This window comes from Thermobia domestica, chromosome 14 (genome assembly GCF_964235325.1).
Source record: "Thermobia domestica chromosome 14, izTheDome1.hap1.1, whole genome shotgun sequence".
In the NCBI taxonomy this organism is placed as follows: domain Eukaryota; kingdom Metazoa; phylum Arthropoda; class Insecta; order Zygentoma; family Lepismatidae; genus Thermobia; species Thermobia domestica.
Genome location: NC_137467.1, coordinates 74,430,214 through 74,458,165, shown reverse-complemented (window position 1 = coordinate 74,458,165; position 27,952 = coordinate 74,430,214). Strand labels below are relative to the sequence as shown.

Below are 27,952 nucleotides of genomic sequence, written 5' to 3'. Positions count from 1 at the left end.
TGGGACTCCTGTCTTCTATGTGTTGTCACATCTGTAAAAACAAACTAAACAAATAGTAATATTAATACACAAGATGTACAACCTCTTAGCCTTTCATGACATAACAACTGCACGGATCCGAACATCTCTAGTATATCCGCAAATCATCATTTCTCCTATTTTCCCAAATACGTCATGACTTTTCCGACAACTTGATATTTTAAATGTTGTTAATACGCGAAGTTCATCGATTTCGGTGAAATGTAGTATATAGGCTTAGTGTAGCGTGAATATAACAAAGAAACAAAAAACAACATGATGATATTTCCCTCCTCTAACCCCTTACAATGGATGTGTTCATTCTTCAACAAAAAGACTTGAAATCTAATCAGAAACTTCTTAAAATATAAAATGTGTATCCAAGTCTCGAGTTTGCAATAATAATAATAATAATAATAATAATAATAATAATAATAATAATAATAATAATAATAATAATAATAATAATAATAATAATAATAAACGAATAACCGAATTACAATACCAATTACGTAAACAATACCTTCCAATAATGAAAAAAGTAATCGCCCCGACAGGATTCGAACCGGGGTCTGCCATAGGAGTTTCATGTTTTGCCACTCTGCCACAAATTCCTCATACCTAGATACGAAAATAACCTGATAGTTACAGAAGATAAAAATAGTACTTTCTATTTCTACACGTGTTGATACAACTCAAAAAATGTAAAAATAATTCCGACGTCATTTCATCTTTACAAATTGAAATTAAGGTGAGGAAGAATTGTAATGCAAATCGTGCCCATGGTTAAAAATGATGACGTAGTCTCAACTTGAAAAACGTTTCCTGATATTTTTCTCGTTGACGAAGGTCTTATATATATATATATATATATATATATATATATATATATATATATATATATATATATATATATGTGTGTGTGTGTGTGTGTGTGTGTGTGTGTGTGTGTGTGTGTGTGTGTTTGAGTTAAAGATAATCTCGAGTAAGTCATTGTGACATTCACATAAGGATCGTCTCCTTATACCAGCATTAGTCTCTTGTGTATCATCTTCCATGAAACGATTTTAACTACCTTATACTTTGGATGGAAGATGAAGTGACGAGGTAGGAATGTGGTTAGCGCATTGAACTTCTACTCTGCGGACCCAGGTTCAAATCATGGCCATGTTCAAACTTTTTTTCAAAATGTTTCAATTTCAATTTCAATGCATATTCAGTGTAACAAGCAAGATCATTTCGTCCCCGGATAGAAAAAGATATTGGAATGAGGATAATTGCAGAAGATCTGTCAATAAAGGCAATGAATTACAAAAATTTATTTCCAGCAGTTTTTCTACGTTTGATATTTTCATCTACTTTCAAGTACTTTCTGATTCATGTGTGGTCGGTATTTTTATTTCTCTGAACACATAGTATATAATGAAATAATACATTACATACACAGCAATATTGACGTTACTATATGGTGTTCATTGGGCAAAACGATCCGAACCATAGAGATTCATCTTAGACTGGAGAACTGTTTCATTAATCACCTACTTTACAATTTTACCTGCATAAACACCTGCCTGAGTGCTACCAACTGCTGTCAGTGCCGAGAAAATTTTCATGTAAGTTGGGTTGCATTGCCCAGGCGTTTTCACAACTGCAAATGATCTGGACCCCATGTAATGGAATTAGAGCAGTCATGGTGGAGATAATTTTGTTGGTGGCTGTACAAGTCATCAGTTGGAAGTATTGTTCAAGCGATAACTTCTGGAAGCGCAGAGCAGATCAAAGAAATTACAGTTAGTTATGGTCTTCCCTGAGTAGTTTTGCTTATTACATGGAGCCGATATGGTGACAGACTGGATGATTAGTTTCAGAATCAAGGCTATATGAGACAGGATTCACTTACTAAGACATTAGAGTTATTGAAATCGCTAGTGAGATTTGTGTTCTAAGAATGTATCCTCACCGGGAAATGAACCTGGAAGCATGCTCATGCAAAGCATGTCTGTTAGGCACTACGTAACAAATTATGGTAAACGTTTTAGATATACGTAAGAATATTAGACTGCTTGTTAATCCGCTCTACCCCACTTGGTTATACCTTCGGTTATTTCTTGTTGTTTCTAAACCTGAAAGGTTTTTGTTCAAGCAATTTTCTACACTGAAATGGAGTTCATGTTTAAATGAGATCCCTCAAAAGTCTTCTCATAGCTCTTTGACAGTTGAGTTAAGACAAAGACTACAAATTTAGTTTAGAAGTAGACTCAAATTATGTTGAAAAGTAACAGAAAAACATCACTCATAAAATAAGAAGCCTGTGATATATGGGGAAACAAAATCTAATTTTCGTACATATACTGTATACCTCAATTTACTGTATATGAAAATATAAATACAATCCTTAGGGTCGAGTGAGTTACAAAGATTGTATTTTTTTATTTTGATATAAAAAATATTCTTACATTTAGTCAAACAGCGCTAGATTCAACTTTAACTCAAATAGATTCAAAAGTATTCTACGAAGCTGTGAGAACATAAATAAACTGGTCATTTTAAACAATTCTCTTACCTGCTGTTTCAGTCACTGTTATCTATCATTGACTATTACTTGTTTAATCAATTTCTTGACTTAGCCGCTCCCGCTCCCACTGAATCTGAAACATAAAAACTTTATGGTCACTACTAGTTTTTGAGGAGAGTAAGGGAGAATCTTAACAACTTCAAACGTAACATATATTTATATAATTCTTCAAGAGTAGAAGTAAACAAGAATATAGACTTTCCACTTTCAGACGGACTTGGACCCCGAACGACTACCATATTTATTATCTTCTAGATGGATGGTGCCTACAGCGTCTAATTTTCCGATCAATAACTTGATGTTTCTTATTAATCAAAAAGTTTCGAAGCCGTAAAAAGAATCGTTTCTAAGGAATCTGAACCGTGTAGAACAATAATATCTGGCAACATTGTGCACAAAAATTGCACCATCATGATACAATCATACATGTCAGAAAAAAAAAACTTCTTGCAGCATCAGCAAAATAGTATCACATACGTTTATGATGTATATATCATTATTCTCGTTAAGAAGTGTCGTTCAAAATAGTATCTATCATAACGTCATCATGGTTACTTGTTTACAATTTCTATATTCATGTGATCTTTTGAAATCATTTTAAAATAATTTCTGCTTTATTATATTCTTCCAAGTCATTTGTATAAAGTTTGGATCCAGATTACCTATAACTCTGGAAGATGACAAATATGTTATTTTGTCTAGAAAATACCTATCAATGGAAGCTGAAAAACAACAAGAAGTTTTGAGGTTTCTTAATACCAGTATCATATACCTATTGAACAAAGGGCCCGTTGGAAAATGCCTTCAATTTAGATTTTATGCACAAACACTTAAAACGCCATTACTTGTTCAAGTTGAAAAATAATGCTTAGTGAATCTGTTTGTGTACATTAACTAGGATGGTAGATATTACAAGGTCATCATAACATAGAGTACTTGGTGATAAAACGATACTTCTTCGAAAAGAAAGTACAATGCACGTACAGCGAAATATGTACCTTTCACAAACTAAGAGCATCAAATTTAAAAGTGCATTGCCATGTGTGAAACAATCTGTTGCAAGAGAAGTGTGTCAGGCTCATATCCACGGGGGACATAGTTGTCCGGCTCACTAAAGTTTTTCTGGCTCCCTAAAATTTTCACGGTAGGTTTGCAAATGAACTATAAAATGATGATGAGCTTTAGTGTTTAAATAGTCAATTTTTTTTCAAATAGTCATTTGTAATGTATCTTACGTCATTTAAGTCTGAAGTATTTTTATGTAGGTGTAATTACCATAAAATGCAGCATAAATTAAATACTAGATCTGATACGGTACAGATATTTTACAATTTATATGAGTAGCGTACCTACTAATAATCTGGGTTTCTGTAGTTTCACCAATATCAACCAAAAAATAAAAGTATAAATGAACTTTTTTCTTTCGTGAAAGTAGGCCTTTAATAAGTACGAAAATAATATCACGAACAGTATAAAATGCAAATAACTTGTCTAAAGGTAAAAACTAATAATAATTTGCCTACTAATAATTTTCTGAATATCATATACAAATAATTTGTTGACTAGATGTCTGATATGCATTGCCGGCTCTACCGCATTCGCACGGGGCAGCAATATCTGTCATAAGTCTGGAACTAACTAAAGAAATAATAAAAACTTCTGACCAGAGTATATACACTTGTTTATTAAAAACTAAATTTTAGTGTAACAGTATGTAACAGTGTTGTCTCATGAAGACAACGTTAAGCTGTCGACACTGTTACACTAGAATTTAGTTTTTAATAAACAAGTGTATATACTCTGGTCAGAAGTTTTTATTATTTCCTTCATAAGTATTTTATTTAAAATAAATATTTCTTGTTGGAAACAGACTTCGTGATCATTGTAGTTAAATTTACTAAGCTGACCTTCTATTTGAATACTACATTCATAAATTATGTTTAGGTCACATTTGTTTAAGTCACATGATCAGTGCTAAAGCAAATAATAAAATAAATCCCTGAATAAATTGCTTGATTGTTGTCAAATACGAGAACTCAGTTCTCGAACGCCTGTCCCCTTTGGTTAGTTATCTGAGTTCTGATATGAAAGCTTATCTTGTCTTTGTAGCAAATAAGATCGTTAACATTGAAGGTGCAAACAAAACACTAAAAAAAAACAGATGTAGAAGGAAAATCAAGAAATAAAGATAAAAGAGCTAGTTGCACTATAATTGCAAACTGATATTCTGAGATTGAAACTCGATATTGCATTCTATATAAAGGATTACCATCTTTCAGATGTATTTGCTTTATCTTTCACTAACATAATAGATTAATATTTAAAGAAAAAACAGACACAACAAGATCGTATTTGTAGTAAGTATTTAAGCCTTTCTGAGTGCGAGTGTCGTTTCCCCCCCTTCGTTGTTCATGCTGGAGTAGCGTACTTAAAATCGTGACTTTTAAGATTTGTTATTTCTGGAGAATAGAGGGAGGTGGCAAATTACGTCATTGCACGGGCGACAAATTGCCTAGGGCCGGCGCTGATGATATGTACTGTACATACAAGACATGTATATAGGATGACATAATTTGAAGTAATGAAGGGTGTCTCAAAATGAATATTAGGGTATTGAAACTTTGTAGTATCTCTTACAATTAACTTACAATTATAAGTATTATCAAATGAAAGAGCAACTCAAACAGTTTTGTACACACGCATGCCATGCATTGTTCCCTCTGTCTGCCGTTAGAAAGAGCAAGTAGCAAAGATGGAGACTAGAGAGCAGAAAACTTTTTGTGTTTTAATTTTGCAAAGACTGAATCTGTAGTTACAGTGCAACCGTCTGTGTGAATTGAATATTTTGTGCCATATGGCGGAAAGTTTATGGACCTTTCTCGCCTATCGACTCAATGTGTGCTGTGTGACGAATGAAGCTCACATCGAACACTTGAAGCAAAAACTTTGAGGTGTTCTTTTATTTGATGTATTGTTTATAATTGTACGTAAAATGTAATAAGTACTACGAAGACTTAATTCCCCGATATTCATTTTGAAACACCCTGCATTTCTCAGCATCAGTATTGAAACCAAGATGTAAAAAGGAGAGAAAATGTTTCCTTATAAAGTGATTGTTTACAACAACGATATTATTATTAGTAAAGACTATAATTACTACAACAACACAAGTTACTAGTCAAAAAAGTGTAATCAAATGTACAATAACCCTTTCGGGCCCAGGTGGCTAAAGTGGCACATCCGGTTGTGTCACTTTTTGAATCCGCTCCTGTATATACACTAATTAAGATATCTGTATATTTTTTTGCCAAATATGGTTGGACCATAGTTTATAATTTTAGTTTCTTTTTCTTCTGTGTGTCGAATTTCCTTCTCAAATTTCACTCCAGTCAAAAATTCGAGAATTTTCGAATTTCGAATTTTCTTCATTACTTTTCCCCCGTAGCTTCATTCGTTGTAGAGAGACCTCCTTAAGACTTGTCAGGTAGATACGTCGGATGGATACCTAATTGTTGACATCAATTGGACGGGCCTGTGTGCAGTGTTGCAAACTACGGAAATTAAAATCTCCTTAAATTTGGGCAAAAAATTCGAAATTTTTGTTATAAACCGTACCTATATGTCCGAGTGCAAGTCAACTTACGCCAGTCGAACATTTGTCCTTACTGAATAAACTCGGGTACATATCGTTACAATGGGGTAATTAGGGGACGCACGAAAAATTCGGATTTAGGTTCTAACTCTTGATTTTCTCCTACTTTTCTGTTTATCGAAATATATTTTTCGTAATTAGAAGCTTTGTTTCTCAAATATCGCCATGCTACTTGTAGGATATGTTAGTAATGTGCCAGTGTTTATTTTAAGATGTACCATGTTTAATGTACCAGTGTTTGCGTCTGTCTGATAGCAGTGTTGCCAGCTACGGATAATTTTAATTCCAGATTTGAGGGGAAAATTTTGGGAAAATTACGTGTTTTGTCTATTATATCCCTGTTGTTGGCTACATCGGAACAAACGTACCAGTATCTGAAAGTCTTGTCTTTGCCCTTCACAACGCAACGGAAAGATTCAATAGGATAATTTGGGGAAGTACAGTTGAGGTTTACAGTAGACCTTGTTCTGTAAGTGGAAAGATAACTGAGATTTTTTAGGCAGGCTGAAATATTTTTTAATGACCTGCTTACTTTATTAGACATCGTCACAATACTTGTAGGATATCTTATAGGGATACCAAAGCTTATTTTAAGATAGTTTGTGTGTGTCTGCTAGCACTGTTGTCAGCTACAGAAAATTTTTATTTCCGATTTTAGGGGGAAATTTTGAAAAAAAAAATTGTCTCTATTATTTCTCTCTTGTTGGCTACACTCGAACAAACGTACAACTGTCTGAAATCCTCGTTCTTAGCCTACATAGCGCACCATAACAAATTTCGGTAGAATAATTAGGGGAAGTACAGTTGAAGCTTATAATATGCCACGTTCTGTAAATGGTAAGAAAAGTGTGAATTTCAGAGGTGGAATGAGATATTTTTTAAGTAAGCACCAGAGGTGAACGCTCAACCACTGAGCCACTGCGCCACCGTCGTGGAAGATAAGGAACTCCGTATTTGCCGGGGGGAATGAGTGTGATTGTGCTAGTGCTTGCCAAGGCATAGGTGCCTTGTAGCGAAACCCCGGACGCACTAGAGTGTGTTTTTTGGAAGTGTGTCTTTCCTTCGGGTGGCGGGTTCATCTGGTGTGAACGTCTGCATGTTGGTTATGACTGTGTCTCCATATTTCACAAGTTTGACTTCGTGAATGTCTCAATTACTTCATGTTAATAAAGATTGATCCCTACATCGGCAGAGATGGAAGGATACCTCGGACCAGGGTCCACACTAAGTACTCAGAGTGGGCCCTGGACCTCAAACCTGTGTTACCGGGTCAAAAATATATTCCAACCACGATAAGATTCAATAAACGAAGACCCAAAGGACTATCAAGAGGACCGCGTTAATGATTAGTGTAGACTAGTGTGGTTTAGTGTGGTTTGATGAATGTGGATTAAGTGTCAAGTTAGTGTTCTTAGTGCTTTTAGTGTGCAAAATGGGCAAAATTAAATAAAACACACAGTGTATAAATAATGAAAGAATTAAATATGATCACAGGAGAGAAATCTGAAATAGTAGTTGAAAACCAAGCTCATACAGGGAAAACCTGAAGATAGAAGAAGTCCACCAAAATAAATAAAATTATACATTAATAAAAAATAAATACTAAATAAACATCTAATAAAAATAAACAAAATAAATAGAAACAGAATAAATAAATGAAGCATAAGAAAATTTAAAGAAGAATTAAAACATAACAATCGTAGCCAATATACATGGACTCAACCAAGTTAAATCAAGAAATAACGTATAAATAGTTTTAAAAATTGTAATAATAGGAACAGCTGTTATAACCTAATAATGTAAGTTTAAAATTTATTGAGATTAGTGTCCTCAAACAGTTCTACACAGTAGTACTAAAAGGACGCACTGTAGAGTTGTAGTTGTACATTCCTTTTAGAACTGACGCAAATTTAAAATTTGAGGGGAGTAATAAAATTAATCTCTTAAACCTAATTCTCGTTGATAAAATCAAGTTTTATAAGAAAGCAATAACGACAGTAAGAAATGAGAGAAAATAAAACGGCCGTAAAACACTTAAAAATAAGCTAGAAACATGGTTGTTTCACTTATATTCTCAGAAATATATTCATTACTGTCTTACGTCCGAAACGTCACTATTCTATTTTAGGTTCTGCCGAAGCAGTCTTCCACTTCATTGCGCTGGTAATGTCATTGCAACTAGGTTGGTCAACATGAGAGCAACGCTCAGGGTCATACGCCAGTACGGGTGCCGCGTACTATAACATTAAAATTCTTATTATAATAGCTCTTAGAGTGATAATAATCCAATTGCATATAATGAAATAACTACGTATTAATAGAATGAAAACAACTATTTCGGAAAGAAAGAAACGGATTCACATGTACATACCCTCCTTAGTCTTAGATCACTGACCAGTGCAAGTCTTCTCTTAAGTTCGTCCATTTCCTTTTCTTCATTTTTAATCATACGCACAAGCTTTTTCTTGTCTGATATAAGTTGTAATATCTGATCTTCCAGTTCTATCTAAATAGGTATACAAAAACACCAATTATATTGAAGTAGTTATTGAAGAGTAACAAAAACAAATATTGATTACTCTATACAATGAAATAATAAAAGACTTAAGGGGGCAGACTACTAAATATTTTTTCAAAAGCTAACAACTTTTCTTATTTTGTATTTATTTTGTAATAACTTACATAAGATTTTACAAAATAAATTATTTCCAAATAAATACAAATAATATTTAAAAAGTAGTTAACAAGGAACACAGATATCATGATAAGTCATCAATTACCGTTCAGTTTATTTTTCTAGTCTCTGATTTAACCCTTAACAGTTCACTACCTTTGAAAATTATCCAAAAATTATGATATTTGCAGTATGTCGTCTATTTGGATTGTATATCATTTGAAAGTAGTTTTCTAAATTTTCCCGCCAATAGTTTTCGAGAACTGAGTTGTGTCCAAATGGTTACGTTGCACAGTTTTCCGTAAAGTGATTTTTGAGTACTTGTAGCCATATAGTAATAAAGAAAAGTAGTCTCATAAGAAAGGAGAAATAAATGAAACATGGTAAGAGTTGTTTACTTTATAGGATTTAATATCTAAATCTGGAATATTAATTTATAAGAACATAAGGTACTATGTATGAGTCCACATAGAAAAAAATATTAATATTTATATTTCGCTGAAAATACAGATTGAATAAATATGATATTCAAATATATGCGTAGTTTTATAGAATATTCTTTTTTATTTCATTTTTTATATTTTTAAATTTGAATATATCATCATAGTGTAACAGTGACTTAGGGGTCTACAAAGGATATCAATTACCAAGTGACAAAAACATTCCTTATCGTGATACATATACTTACAGATGGAACTGCATAAAGGAATTCTTTAGTGAGCTTGTTACTCCCGACTTACAAAAACGACATCTTCCCTTAGTCGTTTTTGTAAGTGAGCAACAAACTCTTTCCTTGTATTATCACATGGTCACGTAGCAACAGGTCGACATATTTTTATTTGAGGTTCGCCCAAGCTTTCTAAAGATGGTCTCTCTTCTTTAGGCTTTCTGCATGATACTAGTGCAGATGCAGTATCAGCCCGAAACACTTTAAGATGTCTGGATGATTTCCCAAATACGTTACACTCTCTTTTGTAAGGTAACCAACTGTTTACAACAACTAAATCTAGCATGTACCCAAAAATTCTAAGACACCATCGTTTTCATTTCATTGGTGTACGGCAGAGTTCTATGAACATGTTTGACTCGTCTACACTTCTCATGTGTTTGCCTCAGAAGATAAGAAAAAAAATCTTATCTTCTGCCTCCTTAACGATTTTGTCTCATTGTTGGAAGAGTTAATATTTTCTTTACATCCTTCAGATATTGCATTACTCCTCTATCTTGAATGAGAACGGTGATTTCCCATAATTTCTCAGCAAGACGGTGCTCCACCTCACTATGCCTTATGTTCACGCGAATGGCTCGATAGACCATTTCCGGGACATTGGAATGGACGACGGAGACGAATAGAGTGGACCAGATTTTACGCCACTAGAGCTCTTCCTCTGCTATCATCTGAGGAACCTTACTTATCAAGAACCCATCCATGATATCCACCATCTGACGCAGAGATGTTTGCAATCTTGTGAAACCTTTGACATGCTGTTGCGAATCCATGCGGATTGGCAGAGGCGCTTTGCAGTTTGTCTTGCTCAAGAAGGATAGCACATAGAGCAAATAATGCTGTAATGCCAAATTTTCACACTTTGTGACAAAATAACTTCTGAACCAATAACGGTAGGTGAAGTAGTCTGTATCACTGTTTCCCTGAAATTGAGGTCGTATCAAATGATACCCCACATATCCCCTTCCATTTTAAAAATCCAAAGTTTGATCCAAGATTACGGCTTCCAAGATGGCCGCCAGGGCAATTATGTCAAACAATATGGTCCATTACCCACCCGAAAACATGTACCATGAACCAAATGTGAATGCCAAGATGTTCCTGTGCTACAGGAGTCTTAACTGACTGATGCCTCACTCTGTACTATATCTCAGGTATATAATCTGGATCTGAATCACTGAAAGTAAGATCAGGTTCTAAATCCGAGGTTCCGAAATCCGATAGATTAGAAGAGAAAGAGATCACTACTGTTGGCCTTATGTTTAGTTTCCTTCCATAGGATATATCAACGGAGGTAAGTTCTTCATCCATTTTTGACGAAACACAATCACTTGCAAAAATGTAAAAGGCTATCACAATATTTTTCCTTTGCATCTGACATGAGATTTCACAGTAAAACTTAACACATATAGATTTACATATATATATATATATTCCATACTAAGCCTCTGTATGAAATTTAAAATTTGACTAATAAACAGAGTACTATGTTTCTTTTTCACGTTAGATTTTCTATAAAAATATCAAATGATACAGCAATATAAGCTAGTCCAATATATTGTACTTTTCTTGTACAAAGTATACGTTTGATCCGTTATCGGACAATGTAACCAAATGGTTACGTAGTATATTTTTTATCGTAAATAGTAATCAATTTTTGACATTATGCCGTTTTCATACTTGCACATTGTTGGGCAATGACTTACAAACAAGAACATATCAAGAAAATAAAACATAAACTGCTTACCTTCAGTATTTAATATTTTCTGTCTACTTCCAGCATTGCTTGCAAAATAACAACATATCCACACACTATTTCCCGCATAAAATTCACCAGAGTTGTCACAAGGAGGCAATAGCTGCTCTCCCATCACAGAAAGTATGTACATAAATAACTACAATGAACAATACGGAAATATAACACTCTTCAACCCAATAGGCAAAATCAAAAAATGTGTAACCAAATGGTTACGAAAACTCGTTAAGGGTTAACCAAGATTTTTGGGTACTTCAAATTTTGGCCACACTGTCATTCTATGGATGGCAACACTGATTATTGTTGCGATTCGTATTTTCAGGTGTAAAATAACATTATCTATTATTGTGGTAAGTTACCTTTCATTTTCTCTTTTCACCTACGAAAAACGGGCAAAATATTTGGTAGTCTGCCCCCTTAAGGAATTTACGTCTGAACTGCGGAGAAATGTTAAAAGGCGAAGATATATTAAAATGAAATGAAATTGCCGGAAGCGTTGATTTCTAGCTACATTATTTTTTTAATTCTATTTTTGACAATAATAAAGGAAAATTTAAAGTTAACTGTATTCAATTTTCAGAGGTACGCCACTTGTTGCGGAATGTGAATGGGAAGTTTTACGCTGTGTACCGCGTAGAGGGCCTCAGTTATTTGCTCAGATTACAGTTACTAAACAGCTAGCTAAGGGATAAAAGGATGGGGATGACAACTGATGTCCTGCACGGGCATTAAAAAAAAATGTTTGAGTATAGATAAAACTCAAAAGATTCAATGTTATAAAAAAAGATACTAGTTTAGAAGGTGACATAAAGTGAGGAAGGAAAAGATTATTAAAATAAAGCATTGAGAACTCCTGTGTGATTGGCGTCATCCTCGTCGTCTGGAATGACGAATCGAATCTTAACAGCTCTTCTACTGTCTGGTTGGAAATGGTAGAAATCGAAGTGAGTTGACATCTGGAACCAAATCCTGTTAAGCTGCTAGGGGCGTTGGGGAGAACCTACGATGAGTGTTGCTATTCATCTCTGCATGATGAATTAGATGTTCTCTTAAACTGTTTCTGTGGCGATATACTTTCACAACTATCACCGAAGAGGTGTGGAGCAAAGCCGTCTCCAATGGTGTTGAACCTTTCTCTTCTCGATGTTGCTCGTACTGTCTTCATTACGATTACCCCTTGAAAAATTGTTCTCTGCCATTTTATTTGATAGGGATGTTCATTGACTGTTTCTTACAATGAACGAGGAAGTTCTTGGCTAGGGTGAAGGGAATATATCGGGAAGAAGAGAAACTAATCTTACATTTATTGGTAGCTTTTGCAATGACAATAAGAACATACATGTTTACTCAAGCTGTCTGTGAATGTACAACGTAAATAAGAGTTTTTCTTAACTGCATTGAGGATTTTAATAATTTTCATATAATTTACTTTTAGAAATGAAAATAAGCTAATAAATGATTGTTATTAAATTTAACAATTCACAGCAGGAGCACACATAATTGATGCTTTTTGCACAGTTGTAGTAGAAGCAGATAGTATCACAGTTTCGCTTTCTATTTCTTGAGTATTGGAACTTCGTTTAGAGATACCCTTTCTGATATTTGATATTAAACTTAGGATAGCAGTATAGATGGCGGTTTTAAATTATTAAAACTTTTGTCTCGGTTAGCATGACGTTCTTGTCTAAAGGACTTTCAAAAGTCTAAATCCAGAAAACTTCATTTGATTTAGTTGATATTTCGTTGAAAGGTATTCAATTAGTCTCCTTCATATCCTGGTAGAATGTAAGAGGTGTGTGGCAATTCTTTGTCTTGACAATATTGATCTCGTTTCCGTGATTTCTAGTATCGTTTTGGGGGACACAGTGCTCATTGGTACAGCGCCTACCTCTGGTGCGTGGTGTTTTTACTTCGATCTCCGACCGAGTAAGTTTGTGATGTACACCATCGTGTCGGGGGCTTTTCTCGAGGTATTCCCGTTTCCTCCCACATTCTCGTACCACCGATGTTTTCATCATCTCACTTGTCTTAATCATCCGCCTCCCTTAGCTTAACAGGTATAACCGTGGGATGTTAAACTGAAAGATTTCATCTCATTTTTTCTAGTAACTCTTACACGTAGATTGTACTCAAGAGCTTCTGTTAGTACTGCGAGTTGATTTTAGTTCTTTACAATAGAATGACAATCTCCAGTTCGTACCGCTGAGGGAAGCCGGCAGTCACCATGAACCCTTTTCAGAAAGCCTTTTTGCATTTTCAGGAGCATCTCGTTGGTTTCTTGCAGTCGCGAAGGTACACCTAAGCCTCACACAATGTGGTTTCTTTGATGCAACGTATACGCTTCTGAGTGTCACACTTCCATTCCCATCGGTGAGTATCGATAAGTTGATGAACTCTTTTCCTAATTCCGCCGTTGGCCCAAAGTACAGTTAATCGTTCCCCAAAACATCTAATTACCTAGGTATATGATTAGCCATTGTTTGTGGTCGAAACAAATTCTCGCATGGGAATCTTGCAAAGCTTCGCCTTAATGTTGGTATGAATAATTTCTGCTTTTCCAACTTAACCCTTTCGAGACAGGGTCATTTTTCGCGTTTTCGTAGATTTTCACTTAATGAATTACAACTCAAAGACTATTTACTCGATTGATATGGTTGATACCTTGTGTTTTAGAAGGATGTGGCAATTTTATCAAGTAAGTCTGATTGCAGCGTTGCCAATGGGAGGGAAATGTAGAGTTAAAATTCACAAAAAAATTCCTAACAGAACTTTAATTTTTTGTAGCTGGCACCACTGTTGCCACATGGGTCCAAGTCACCTCAAAAAATTTTCTGATGTGTCGACAACATACGGTGAAAATCTGAAGTCGTTGGGTGCCATACAAAGACAGAAAGAAAAGAAAATATCTCTCATTCTACACACGAAATTTTGACACTTTTTCCGCCTTAGAAGCAAAAATCAAAAGTTATGCATTGTCGGCAGCTTTCCTAATTATCCTATTGAAACTTTTTATGATGTGCTGTGTAGGCCGGAGACGAGGCTTTCATATACTGGTACGTTTCTTCCAATGTAGCCAACAAGAGGGAAATTATAGAGGCAAAAGTGGGATATTTTCCGAATTTTTCACCTAAAATCGGGAATTAAAATTTTCTATGGCTAGAAACATTGCTACCAGACGGACACAAACTATCTTAAATTAACTTTGGTATCCCTATAATATGTCCTACAAGTATCCTGTATCTTGACGATTGGTAATAAAGTAAGCATGCCATTAAAAAATATATTATTCTACGTTCTACCTAAAAAAAATCATAATTATCTTTCCACTTAGAGAGCAAGGTCAACTGTAAACTTCAGCTGTACTTCCCCTAATTATCCATTTGAAACTTTCTATGGTGCCTTGTGTAGAACAAAAATGAGACTTTCAGATACTGGTACGTTTGTCCCGATGTAGCCAACAAGGGAGGAAAAGGGATTTTTGGGATTTTTCCCTAAAAGAGGGAATTAAAAATTTCTGTGGCTAGAAATACTGCTACCAGACAGACGCAAACTATCTTAAAATAAACTTTGGTACACTGCTAATATATCCTACAAGTATCATGTCGACGTCTAAGAAACGAAGCGTGTAGTTTTAAAAAAATAGATTCTGGTAAATAGAGAAGTAAAAGAAAATCAAGGTTTAGAACCTAAGTTCGAATTTTTCTTGCGCCCCCTAATTACGCAGTCAGCACTTGCTTTTGTTCACTAAGGACTGTTGTTCGACTGGCGTTAGTTGATTTACGTTGGTACGTATGGGTACGGAGTTATAAAAATAAATTTCGAAAATTTTAATTTTTCTACCAAAAATAGGGAAATTTTAATTTCCATAGTTTGTAACAGTTATTTAGGGATGATCTAATTGGTCGCAACAAATAGATATCCATACGAGGTATGCACCTGATAAGTCATAATTAGATCTCTCTAAAACGAAGGAAGTTATAAAGGGAAAAAAAGAAAAGTGGAAATCTAAAAATTCTCGATTTTTTGATTGGGCTCAAATTTGAGAGGGAAATTCGACACTCAGGGAAGAAAATACCATGAGGATACACTATGGACCAACCATATTTACCATAGAAAAATCATCCCGATATCTTAATTAGTGTTCACACAGCAGAGGATTAAATAAGTGACTGCCCCGTATGCGTCGTTTTCAAGGTCGGTCTCATAAGGGCTAAAAGAAATCCTAATCACGGCAGCAAAATCTTTCCTCAGTGATTGATAAAACAAGACACTATACGAATAGATATTAGTTAGCATTACAAATATCATATGAATTCAATTTTACGAATTTAAATAATAATTAAGAGGAGAATAATCCTTTGAAAATAATTTCAGTATTTCATTCACGTCTACGCCTTATAAGGAAGAGAGAGAGATTATGTTACTTAAATTGTCAGATTGCTATTTCTTTACGTGGTGTGGTCAGCAGTCGTTCTGATAACATCAGCACCTCAACTGAGAGTATTGTAGAGAAAGAATACACTCGGGGCTACATGTTGGCAGACAGTACACTCTTAAAATAGGATGTGCGCAGAATTTATACGCATTCCAAAAAGGCATGATTGTGGCTGTTCGAGCTACAGATGCATCAATAACACAGAAAGCGACACTTGTGGAATGCGAAAGTTTCAGTGTAGTGAAGGTGTGCAAACAGTGACAAGAAAATTGGGAAACAGCCTCCAGAGGGAACTACAGGGGCGTAGGGAAGATCACGCCACGCGGCAAGCGTCATGTAAAACGACACGACTCGTGACAACCAAACGAACCATCCGTGTCTGGGAATTGCGTGACCAATAAATTAGTGGATGTACAATACCCATATTCCACTCAAATATGGGACGAATGCGAATGAAATTTCACAACAGATGATCTACTCGTCATACACCCCTCACGATTTCCCACCCAAGACTTCGTCACACTTGAGCATAGAAGCATGCTAATTGGACCGTGGATAATTGTAAAAGAATGTTTTGCTTCTATGAATCGCGGTTTATACTACACCACTCGGACGGCTACGTGCATGTATGGCACCAACAACACGAAGCTATGGATCCCACGTGCATGGTACGTACTGTACAGGCAATTGGTTGCAGCTGAATGGTTTGTGGGTGCTTCTGTTTGTATAGACTGGAACTCTTGGTATGGATGGACAACAGTGTGATATCTGTTGTGTAGCTGCGGGTATTAGCGGATCACGTACATCCTGAAAGGCAACACTCCTACCAACTTAGACAGCATTTTTCAGGACTGCAATGTACGGTACTACTGAGCCAGAACTACTTGCTTGGCTTGAGATACATTTCACGGAGCTGCAGCATATGAATTGGCCCTCTAACTCACCGGATCTCAATTCTATAGAACACCTATGGGATGTTGTGGAACGTGCTTTTTGCGTCATGGCTCTTCCACCGACATCTGTGGAATCACTGTGGAATATCATCAGGGATATATGATGTCAAATCCCCGTGAAAACATCAATCAGCTTGTAGAATCCATGCCATGCCGTGTTTCAGGCCATTCTTCGAGCAAAAGGTGAATGAACGAAATATTAGGAGCCAGTCGTAACTCAGAGAGCACTCAGTGTATATGATCAGATTATCACATAATTATATATTTAACAAGCCAGTATATTTAACAAGCAGTTTTACTATACGGATCCACAGATTGTAACATGTACGTACAAAATTGAGGAAGTCTTTAATTTTCCCATTTTATTTCTAGAACAGAACTAACATACCCCATGCTGGCAAGGGCGCCGATCCCGGAGGAGCCGAGGCCCCCCCCCCCAAAGCTCATGTAGGCCCCTTACTGTATTTAGAAATTTACAATATTTGGCATAATTTGAATGCAATTTGTTTTAAAAACCTCATATATGCTTTCTGCATCTGAATGCCCTCCCCCCAATTTACAGAGAAATCGGCGCCCTTGCATGCGGAGCTTCTAACACATTCCTACTCCGACTCCTACTTGTACTATGGATCCGTATAATAAAAGTGCACGGTCAAATTACTTGCATTCGTATTATTAATATTTTATTTTTATTATTAATATTCTCTTTTTTGTGTATATGCATATCTTACAAATATGTTGTAGAAGTGAACAGAGATCATGATCCAATATTTGTTTCATTTGAGCTCTGTCAACAAGAAGTTTAGAACTAACATTGTAGAAAGAGATTAGAACTAGGGTGAAATCTGAATTTGGGAAGAAGGAAAATTATAATCCCTTTTTAGCAAAATTAAATCGAATATTTGTATAATAAATAGTGTTGGAAGATTCGTTGTCAGCTTGAATTTGTACGAGGGCGGGGTGAGAAGTTCTCGACCTGACCCAGAGATGACACTCCAATCAGCAAAATTATATTGTTCTTGCCTAGGGGCGTTTTTCAATTGTTCGTATAACAAGTGTCAACTTGTTCTTTCAAGCAGTTTGTGTGCATGCATTGTTGCAGTTAGACGTCTTCAGTGTTAGTTGTGAAAATGGATAAACTTGAATATCATGCTGAAATCAAATTTTATGTTTTGGATGGATTAACCCATACGGAAATTAATCCGAAGTTGACAAAAGTTTACGGGGACTCTGCCCCTTCCATGTCAACCGTTAAAAGGTGGGCAGCTGAATTTAAACGTGGTTGTACATCTCTCGAAGATGACTCACGTGAAGGAAGGCCAAAAACCGCAACCACACCGGAAACAATCGAAAAACAGGCGAGTGAGGGTGGGTGAGATAGCTGAGAGTGTGGGGATATCGGAGGAACGGGTGCGAAACACCTTGCACAAAGAACTAGGGATGCGAAAGCTCTGCGCAAGATGGGTGCCGCATTTGCTGACTGCCGACCAAAAGCAAATGCGAAAACGATTTTCGCAGCAATCTTTGGACCGATTCAAAAGGGATCCGACCGATTTTGTGCAGTGATTTGTGACAATAGATGAGACATGGGTTCACCACTACACGCCAGAAATGAAACAGCAGTCCAAACAGTGGGTGTAAGCTGGTGGTGCAGCGACGAGGAAAGCGAAGATGATCGTATCGGCCAGAAACGTCATGGCCAGCGTGTTTTGGGATGCAAAAGGATCCTGTTAATTGATTACCTTGCAAAAGGAAGAGCAATTACAGGCGAATATTACTCCAACCTTCTTGACCAGCTGGATGCCAAAATTCGCGAGAAGAGGCCCGGCTTGAAGAAGAAAATCATCTTTCACCAGGACAACGCATCTGTGCATAGGGGTGCGTTGGCGATTGAAAAACTGTGGGATTTGCGGTACGATTTGCTCGGTCATCACCCATATTCTCCTGATTTGGCACCATTTGACTTCTATCTATTCCCAAACTTGAAGAAATTTCTTTTCTGGGAAGCGCTTCACATCAAATGAAAAAGTTGAGAGGGTCGTGGATGACTATTTTCACGACCTTCCAGACTCGCACTTCCGGGAAGGAATACTGATGTTGGAGAAGCGCTGGACCAAGTGTATTAAAGTTAAGGGAGATTATGTCGAAAAATAACATCATTTTCAAACTGAAATTCGCAGTCTTTCATCGTCAGGCCGAGAACTTTTCACCTCTCCCTCGTATTTACTTAAATAATGATTATTCTACTTCTATGTAAAATACCTGCGGTAAAAATATTTTCATAAATGTAGTTTCTTTGAAAGTATATATCTAGTAATCATGAACTCACTTCATATTTGTTTTGTTCAACGAAAGATAGATGTGAAGTTCGGCGGTGATCGTGGAAATGACAACATCCTCTATTGTGATGTCAAGTAGAGGAAGGGAATTTAGTAAAAGTTTTACACTTTACACTGCTCACACACACGTACACTTAACCACAAATACATCCCATATATATATATATATATATATATATATATATATATATATATATATATATATATATATATATGTGTGCCTTTAAGGACCCGCGCCAAGGGCCCTGAACGTGGCCAATTCGACACTGCAGACAAGGTTAAACTTGTTGTAGATAGATCTCAATTTTGGTTGTTGTGATAGTCAGTTTTAACGTTTAAGCCAATCTGGTAAACCATATATTTTGGAGACTAATTCCACATTAATCCGTAAATTATGGATAACCATATCTAGCTTATTAGACTGGCCCAGAAACTATAAGTGGCGAACTTATATATATATATATTATATATATAAACTTAATACGTCAGTAGCAAACCGTGATAAGTGACAACGTTATATTTTCTGTACTGAATAAATATGTAGTACAAAGCAGATCGCAAAAAAAAAAAAAAACAAAAACAAAAAAAACAATACTGAGACAATCAAAGGTAATCGTAAAGTTACTTCGGGGGCCAATGCTAAGTCCGAAGTTTTACTGGCTTATGGGACCGTACTGATATGAGCAAGGCAGGTCCGAGAAGACTTCTTTCGGGAAGACGAACTTAGCCTTCCGCAACCTTTTTGGTAGGAAGACTCAAGAACACATTTGCAATCGCGAAAATTCTACCAAGGCCTGCGCCTCTTGATCCCTGCGGGGCCCCTACGGGCCTCGGGCCCTTGGCAATTGCCAAGTAGACAACGTGGCCAGTCCGGCACTGCTTTCTGTCAAATACTTCAGTAGCAGTGTTTCAACATGATGCTTACAGCTTATTGACAGCCAGGGACACGTAATTGACTGACACGAAACGGTTAAATAACTATCCGAAACAACGAAAATTTTGGTTTTCATGTACACAGAAGAAAATTATAATACATCATAAAAAAATTATAAAAATAATTAAGCGTAAATTATTTGTTTCTGTATAATTCTTTAAGGAACTCGGGTTGAATACGAACACTGAGCCTCTCTTTCTTGTATGATACAATGGGCGGAGCCACGTCTATCGATGAAATTCGTTCGCCAATTGTTCCAAGGTGCATCATTTCCTGTAACGGTGACATTCCGTGGCCTGCGAGATCCTCTGATCTTAGTGTGTGTGATTTCTTCCTATGGGGACATTTTAAAGGCAAGATGTACCGTACACATCCTGAAACAGAAGATTGAAGGCGAAATCACTGCCATTCTGCGAGATATGCTACACCGAGTATTCTGCAGTTTCTATAACATGCTATTAGTATGTGAACCACGAAAGGAAGCACATAATTGCGATTTCATCTTTAAGAAGTAAAGAGATAGTTTGTGACATTTTGGAATGAAAATATAAATGGCATACTGTATACATGCCAGGGTTATGTTCCAACTTTTACATAAATAAATTGGTTGGTTTATATATGTATATGGAGTGTTGTGAAAATATACAGTAATGAAACTTTTAAGATAACAAGCAAATAAGACGGGCTGGATTATATGCGATACTTTTGGAATAACAGGTAACGTACTTAATGTTCTAAATGTTCTTCTCAGGAACATTTATAATATGCTTGCCCAGGAATTCTGTGAAACTCTGCGATTTCCATTATTTATTAACTATGCATTACCACTTGTTTCGGGCTAGCACTTCGAGGGTATACATGTTTTCCTTTTCTTACGTATTATTCCCAAAATCTGACGCCAAGTACATAATTTCTTCATATTAGTGATGTCTTGTAATTTTCATAGCTTTACTGTTATATTACAATCAATCCGCTACGGTTGACTCCGAAAAGTTCCCGTTTCACTATTAGTCACACCCATTCCATCTTGACCACCAACATATCCCCTCTTCTGCAAGTAGTATATCTCGTGTTAATTCGCTATTATTCTATATTTGCTTAACACAGAGACTCTGTGTGAGGTACCCAATGCTATGACCGAGACTTGAGCATGTATCTTAATGTTGCCTCCTTGGTTGTAAAGTTGTACGCAGGATATCACACCATAAAAAGGCTTTTTTATTATTATTGATGTAGCAGAGTCTTCTGCAAGATCATATCCAGAGATTTTCTGAGGATATTCAAACATCAATTCTCACAACTACAAGGGAAATTTCTTCTGAGATACTACCATGATTATCATCAAATTCGAATACTAAGAAGAGGGTAATATCACCTTCACCCGTTGTCTAAAAGCCGCAAACAGAAGCAACTGGCAACCCTTACAGTAATTCTGTATGTAATTAACAGAACAAGACAATCAAATTTGAAAGAAAGAAAGGAGTTCCTCACTATGAGCAAGTAACAAGTGTAAGTAGAAATGTTTGAACCTTCAAGGGAAAAGACTGAAGACATATACATTCTGTTTGTAAGAAACACAAATCCATGACCATGTAATTATATACCATTAACTGAATGTACTGTAATATGACGGATTTACCATTGTACTTTTGTGAATTGAGGCTACAACCTTGAAAAATACTTAGCATAAAATTAATAAATTTCGAGAATTATTCTCCATCACCGGCATCGAAAGCTGGAAAATGACTGAGCACGTCATTCAATAATATCTATTGCCGAATACATAATAATGAAAATTATAGGAGATGTAGATCTATGGTAATATTTGAAAGAAAACATGAACACAATTTCATTTTCTACAAAATACAGGAGAGCAGGATAGGAGTTAAGGAATTTTCATAATATTCTAAGTCTAGCGTTGTCACTGTATTGTTTCGGAGATTTTACTGTACCTTCGTCAGTAGATGCAAGTCCATTCTTTTCCTCCCTCTTGTCGATATTGCTCTTGAAAAATCTAAATTCAAGTACCACGAGTCCCTCCGAGCAAATGGTTTTGTTTCGAAGACGAAGACTCTAATCACGCCTCTTCTGCCTCTTCATTTTCATATAAGGTAAATCCTTAAAGCTCGAACCGTCCTCTCAAAATGTATTTGTGATGTCAGAAAGTGAACGGTAGTGAGGGCGAGTCTTAGACATTAATGCTGGGGTGTCAAACTCAAGCTTCATGAGTGGTACCTTTCTGAGGAAATCGAATTGAAAAAAACCTAACCTCAGCAAATAGAAATACATTTATGAAATCCAAGTTCGAAATAATCACAGGGTTGATAATATTACAAATCCGTAATATCGCAAGGTCTCTAACAAATTTGAAGAGTGCAAGGTGGTCGGTGATTTTTTTTCATAAAAGGGTCAATCCAAGCTAAGTGATCAAGAAAAACGGAAAATTGTCGCTCGAACATCTCCAAAAAATCAATTTTTTAAATGAATATTTATCCTATATTAGAGTACTTCAAAACCGCAATTAATTATTTTTTAAACATCGCATGGCGACGCAGCGGCTGCCGCCATTTTGCGTTTTCTGTATTTTAAACATTTATATTGTTTTGAACATCTCAGCATGTGTTTGTCCTACCAAATTGAAAGTTGCTGGACGTCTCCAACTTGTGCAGAGCTAAAATTTTGATCTCTTAACATTTTTGCCTAAAACCACTTAAAAGGAGTGAAATTAGGGCCTTTTAGCAACATTTTTGGATATTGAAGACATGTTTGGGAATTTGTGTGTGCATGTAGTCCGGGATCATAAGGTTATACTCAAAAACTTGCAGACCTGTAGCTGCTCCCAAAGGAATGACAAAAATCGTAAAGTTGGAGAATTATGCCAATTTGGCACATTTCACTGTCCAATATCTCCAATGGGCCTGGATAAAAAAAAATCTGAAATTTTGGGAATAGTTAGTCCTTTAGCATGTTACATTTCAACGATAGTGCTTTTAATTAAAAGCTAAAATATTGATTTATATTTTAATATGATACGAATTAGACTTACCTGTCTTTTTGTTTTTACCCAAGGTGAGAAATTAGATCTTATATTCTCACTTGTATTTTGGCGTTCAACTCTTAAGTCTCTTGTGAATAAATCAATTCTGTATTGTAATCTTCTCAGGGCTGTTTGATGCCTCTCTAATTGTGGCATTTTGCCTGCGTCAAATAAAAATCACAAGAAAGATAAGTATATACGGAAATTAACAGCAGAGGGAATAGAAGTTGTGAATAAGTACAAAAAATTTATTCTTTTCTGAAAGAGAAATAGAATTGACTAAGTAACTAACTGTATGGCCTATGGAACCCGAAAGTTCAATGCCGCGTTCACAAAAACTAGTGACTTCTATCCTTAGCCAATTGGATCCAGTTTCTATTTTGTATTCCTATTTCTCCGAGATCTAACTTAATATTGTCCTCCCATCTGCGCCTCGGTCTTCCTAATAGACGTTCTTTGCTTGGGTTTCCAGTCAAACCTTTGAAAGTGTAACTACTTTCTTCCATTCTAGCTACGTGACCTGTCCACACTGGGCCTCTTAGACTTGATGACCCTAACGATGTTTGTTGAATGGTACAAATTACGCAGTTCCTTATCATGAAGTTTCTGGCAATCATCATTCCCGTTTCCCTTTGGTCCGAATATTCGTCTCAAGATTTTATTCTCAAATACTTCCAATCTACGTTCTTCGCTCGCAGTAAGCACGCATGCATACAACAAAACATACATGATTGTCATCTTCTATATTTTACGCTTCAAATTCCTCGAAAGAAGACGAAAGATTTTGAACCGAATAATAACACGAATTTCCTGCTTTCAGTAAACATTTAATTTCTTCATGGATGTGGTTTTGATCTGTTAATATTGCTCGAAGGCATCTGAAAGTATCTACTTGGTAGAAAGCATTATTTGATATCTTGACGAAATTATAATTTGTAGTATTACCATTCTGGCGAACTTCCATGTATTTAGTGTTCGCTGCATTTATTTCTAAAGCCATGGCCCTGCAAGCGTTTGATAGGGCCTCTGCATTTCTTTCTAATGTTTATTTATTTATTTGATTGTATTCTTTCAATCATATCTATATGTTTTAGTGTTGTTGGTGACCAAGACAGAGTCGCATATTCTAATTGCGATCACACAAAACAGAAGTAGAGTTTCATTAACGTAACATCGTCTTGAAACTCTTTACCTATTCTCATAACAAAGCCAAGATTTCTGTATGAATTATTAACAATTTATTCAATATGATAAGTAAAACTTAGTTTAAGATCAAATAGCACTCCTTAATGTTTAATTAAAGTAGGTGTCCCCAAAATAGTTCCTTCAATAGAATAGCCATATTTAATGGTGTTTTCTTTGCAGGTAAAGGAAAGAGTTTTGCATTTATTTACGTTCAACTTAAACTTGTTATTGTCACACCAGTTCTTAAAGTCTATTTGTAGTTTTGTGTAGTCTTCAAGCGAATTAATTTTGGAGAATAGTTTAAGGTCGTCAGCGAATAGAAGAGTGTTAGAATAATGAATTGTTCTCCTACCATCCCCTATCAGATTTATATCATCAGCATATGCCATAAACTGGTGAATACCACTCAGCTCTAGGCCTTCGTTGCTCAGAACAAAGTTCGGTAATAATGGTGACAACGCAACTCCTTGTTTTAGACCATTCTCGAAGTGAAACCCCATGGACAAGAATTTCCTTACTCAGACTTTACTTTGGGATTCATTTAAATATATCTTAATTAATCTAACCAGCTTTTTAGGTATTCCAAATTCTGTAGGAATGTTGTACAGTATTTCCCTCTTAATCGAGTCGTACGACATTCTAAAATCATTAAGTAATGTACGTACCGCAATATTGTATTCCCGCTTCTTTTAGAACATCTGTAACAAACTTAATATATTGGACTAGTTGAAATACTTTTGTTATATTAACATTAAGTGCTAAGCTATGAAGATTTGTTCTAATTTTTATTTTTTCAGATTGCTGTGTGAACAGCAATAGTAAAATAAATGTAAATAACTACTTTATTCATATTTGGTACTTGAATAAATTTGTTAAACATAATTAAATTAAAAAGTGGATACATATTGTATGGATTGATTGTTCATATCATCGATTCCTGGAAGGGTTAAACAATGTAGACCCGCGACAAAAATATTTGTGACAGATAATGTTTTTTTTTTTTACCACACAAGGCGTATCTTTTAGATTTCAGCGTAATTAATTGAATACCTACCAAGACACACAGGCTTCTATGGGAGAAAATGAATATTGTGTCACACTCAAGATTTCTTCAAAAGAGTTGTCCTAATAGAGCCTTAGCTACTTAAGCCTTCGTTCGGCAAATTTTCTGTGTTTATTTCTGTATTTTTCTTTTTTAAATCAAACTTTCCTTCCCTTCTTTCTCTCTTCGACCATTATTTCATGTAAGGTGTTATAAGACACTGGGCTAGAAATCCTGGGGTATTGAGTTCAAACCCACTGCACGTCAAAATTTAATTTGTTCTTGCAAGGTATATGATGACTTCTCTTTGTTCCAAGTTCTCTATCTAGAGATAAGATGCAAGAATCATGCACATATTAACCGAGAGAAAGAGAGAAAGAGTAGATATATCTACAATTGAAATGTTATCCGAAACATTCATTGATATTCATATTTGATTATGTTTTAATTCATTTTTGTTTATTCTTCTTTTACATAATTACAGTTCTCGATTACTTAGAATATAGCAAGGGATAGTGAATGATAATTACGGCGTGTTTCAAGAGAGAAGTCTTATTCTTCTGATATCGTATATGCTTCTCATAAAAATATGCTTGTTATTAATTGGGGATTAAATTACACAAACCCATGTACACACAAAATATGACTATTGGTCATATTTAAAACATATGACATGTTTTCTGTTGATTCAGTGGTTTTAGTAAATTGAACTTACACACACTGCATATCTTATTTTTAATCTCTTAGATTGTCTTTTTTTTCTTTTTTGTTTCATTTTCCGAACACACTGGAAACCAGTAATATAACCCCAGATAATATTCTTGTTAGCTTTAATGTGTAAATGGAAAATAATAATAATAATAATAATAATAATAATAATAATAATAATAATAATAATAATAATAATAATAATAATAATAATAATAATAATAATAATAAAAATAATAAAAATTATAATAATAATACATTTTATAAAAATAAGAACTACGATGGATTTGCTGATAAAAAAAAATATTATCGCAAAACAATGATGGAAGTGAAAACACCTCGACCTGATATTTTAATTCACGAAGTTTTAGTACAGTTATTAAAACTGATAACTATCAAAAGTCAATGTAACATTGAAACGAATAATGTAAAACCTTCAGAGATTTTACAAAATACTGTAACTTGTGAAATGAATGTTTGACTAACAATGACTTTTCCTTGTGTGTCTTATGTTAAATAAGATTTCTTTGTAACTTTTTCATTATAGCAATTGTTCTGTAGATACTAAACGGTGTCTTCTGCCCGATTTTTTATTCCTCGCAGAAGCATGGATATTTTTTGTTGTTTGGTACACTGACATTTTTCAAACAAACTAGTGCACTTGTAGGACACCTTATGTAGTTCTCAAGCAATCAAGTTTATCTGCATTGTTGGTTGTTCAACGTTGCAGGATATGAAAATTGAAAGTGTGAATGCACTTTTGCTCGTATACATATAAAATAATTAACTTATTCGTACAATAGTAGCATACCTGAAATAATATTTTCAATCGAACGTCCCTGCGCTTCCAGGATTTTGAGGTCTAGCTCGTATGGAGCGTCAATATAAAGAATAAAGTCTAGGTAGAAATATGAATAATAAGGCTCTTCAACTGGATGGTCAGGTTCAGGATTATCTGGTGATAAATCATCCACTAATGGATTGTAAAAAAGTTGTTCCCTTTGAATAGTTCGATCTCTATTCCGTCGTGACCTGATCCAGGATCTTATTTTCGAAAAAACCTGAAATAAAACAAACATATGAATACAAGTATCGAAATAGTGAAGCATGAGTGGCGAAAGATATCTTCTGTTAGTCGCTGTAAACGAAAGATATCTTTAAACTCGTCGATATCACTTTCCGATATTGCATACAAAATTCACAACTATTATTGACTAAGATCGACGAAGTTAAACTCCGAAAACCAGCCGTTGAATGTTATACTTAGTTCATCCACAACTTCATTGATATTTAACATTGAACGTTGTTCCTACAACAAACATTTTCACTGAAATTCATTATGAATCTCATTCAACAGTTGAACTTTGTTGGTGAACACGGCCGTCAATTGAACTTACTCGTAGCTAATTATTATTAATTTAAAAGAGAGTTTTTCGGGACTGAAGAAGATAAATTGTCGTACAAGAATTATAGCATTTTCTCCAAATGCATCAGAGAGCTGAACTGAAGATTCTAACAATAAAGATCTGCGCCTTGAACCAGATGAAGACCATGCTATACCATATATATCATTCAGATACGGCAATCAAAACTATAGTGAAGGAAATGGGGTATCAAGTGATGAAAGCGAATATCATAGTCAGAGACAGTCAGCAGTTCTTGTACATTACTTACAGAATGCTCCGGAGGAGGCTAAAAGGGAAGTCTTACTGGGGAGGTACTTGAACCTGAACCCACAAAGTGGGGGGTGATGTATAAATTTCCTGAAAGCTTGGATCAAGGTAAGATCAAAACCTGTTACCAAAATTTGGAAGGTCTAATGCATTCCGCTTGGGGGCAGAACTTTACTCATTGTTCTTAAAATCTTTCAGCGTGTCCATAAAGTCCGTTGCAATCTGAAAAATCTGAAACGGTGAG

At 35.4% G+C, this 27,952-nt stretch overlaps 1 protein-coding gene across 1 annotated transcript; it reads right to left on the bottom strand.

Moving 5' to 3' along the window:
• Positions 1-25: 25 nt before the first annotated feature.
• Positions 26-27,114, bottom strand: LOC145669874 (uncharacterized). Its single transcript, XM_081738220.1, has 4 exons — positions 26,847-27,114; positions 23,110-23,261; positions 8,617-8,751; positions 26-31 (listed from the first exon to the last, which is right to left on the bottom strand). Exons 1-4 carry the CDS (start codon positions 27,112-27,114, stop codon positions 26-28), a joined length of 561 nt encoding a protein of 186 aa, XP_081594346.1.
• Positions 27,115-27,952: the final 838 nt, after the last annotated feature.

Coding starts and splice junctions, on each gene's coding strand:
- LOC145669874 (XM_081738220.1), bottom strand. CDS start 27,114: ATGTTTGTTTTATTTCAGGTTTTTTCGAAAATAAGATCCTGGATCAGG. Junction 23,262..26,846: donor GATTGAAAATATTATTTCAG/GTATGCTACTAT, acceptor TATTTGACGCAG/GCAAAATGCCACAATTAGAG. Junction 8,752..23,109: donor GGGTAAAAACAAAAAGACAG/GTAAGTCTAATT, acceptor ATACCTATTTAG/ATAGAACTGGAAGATCAGAT.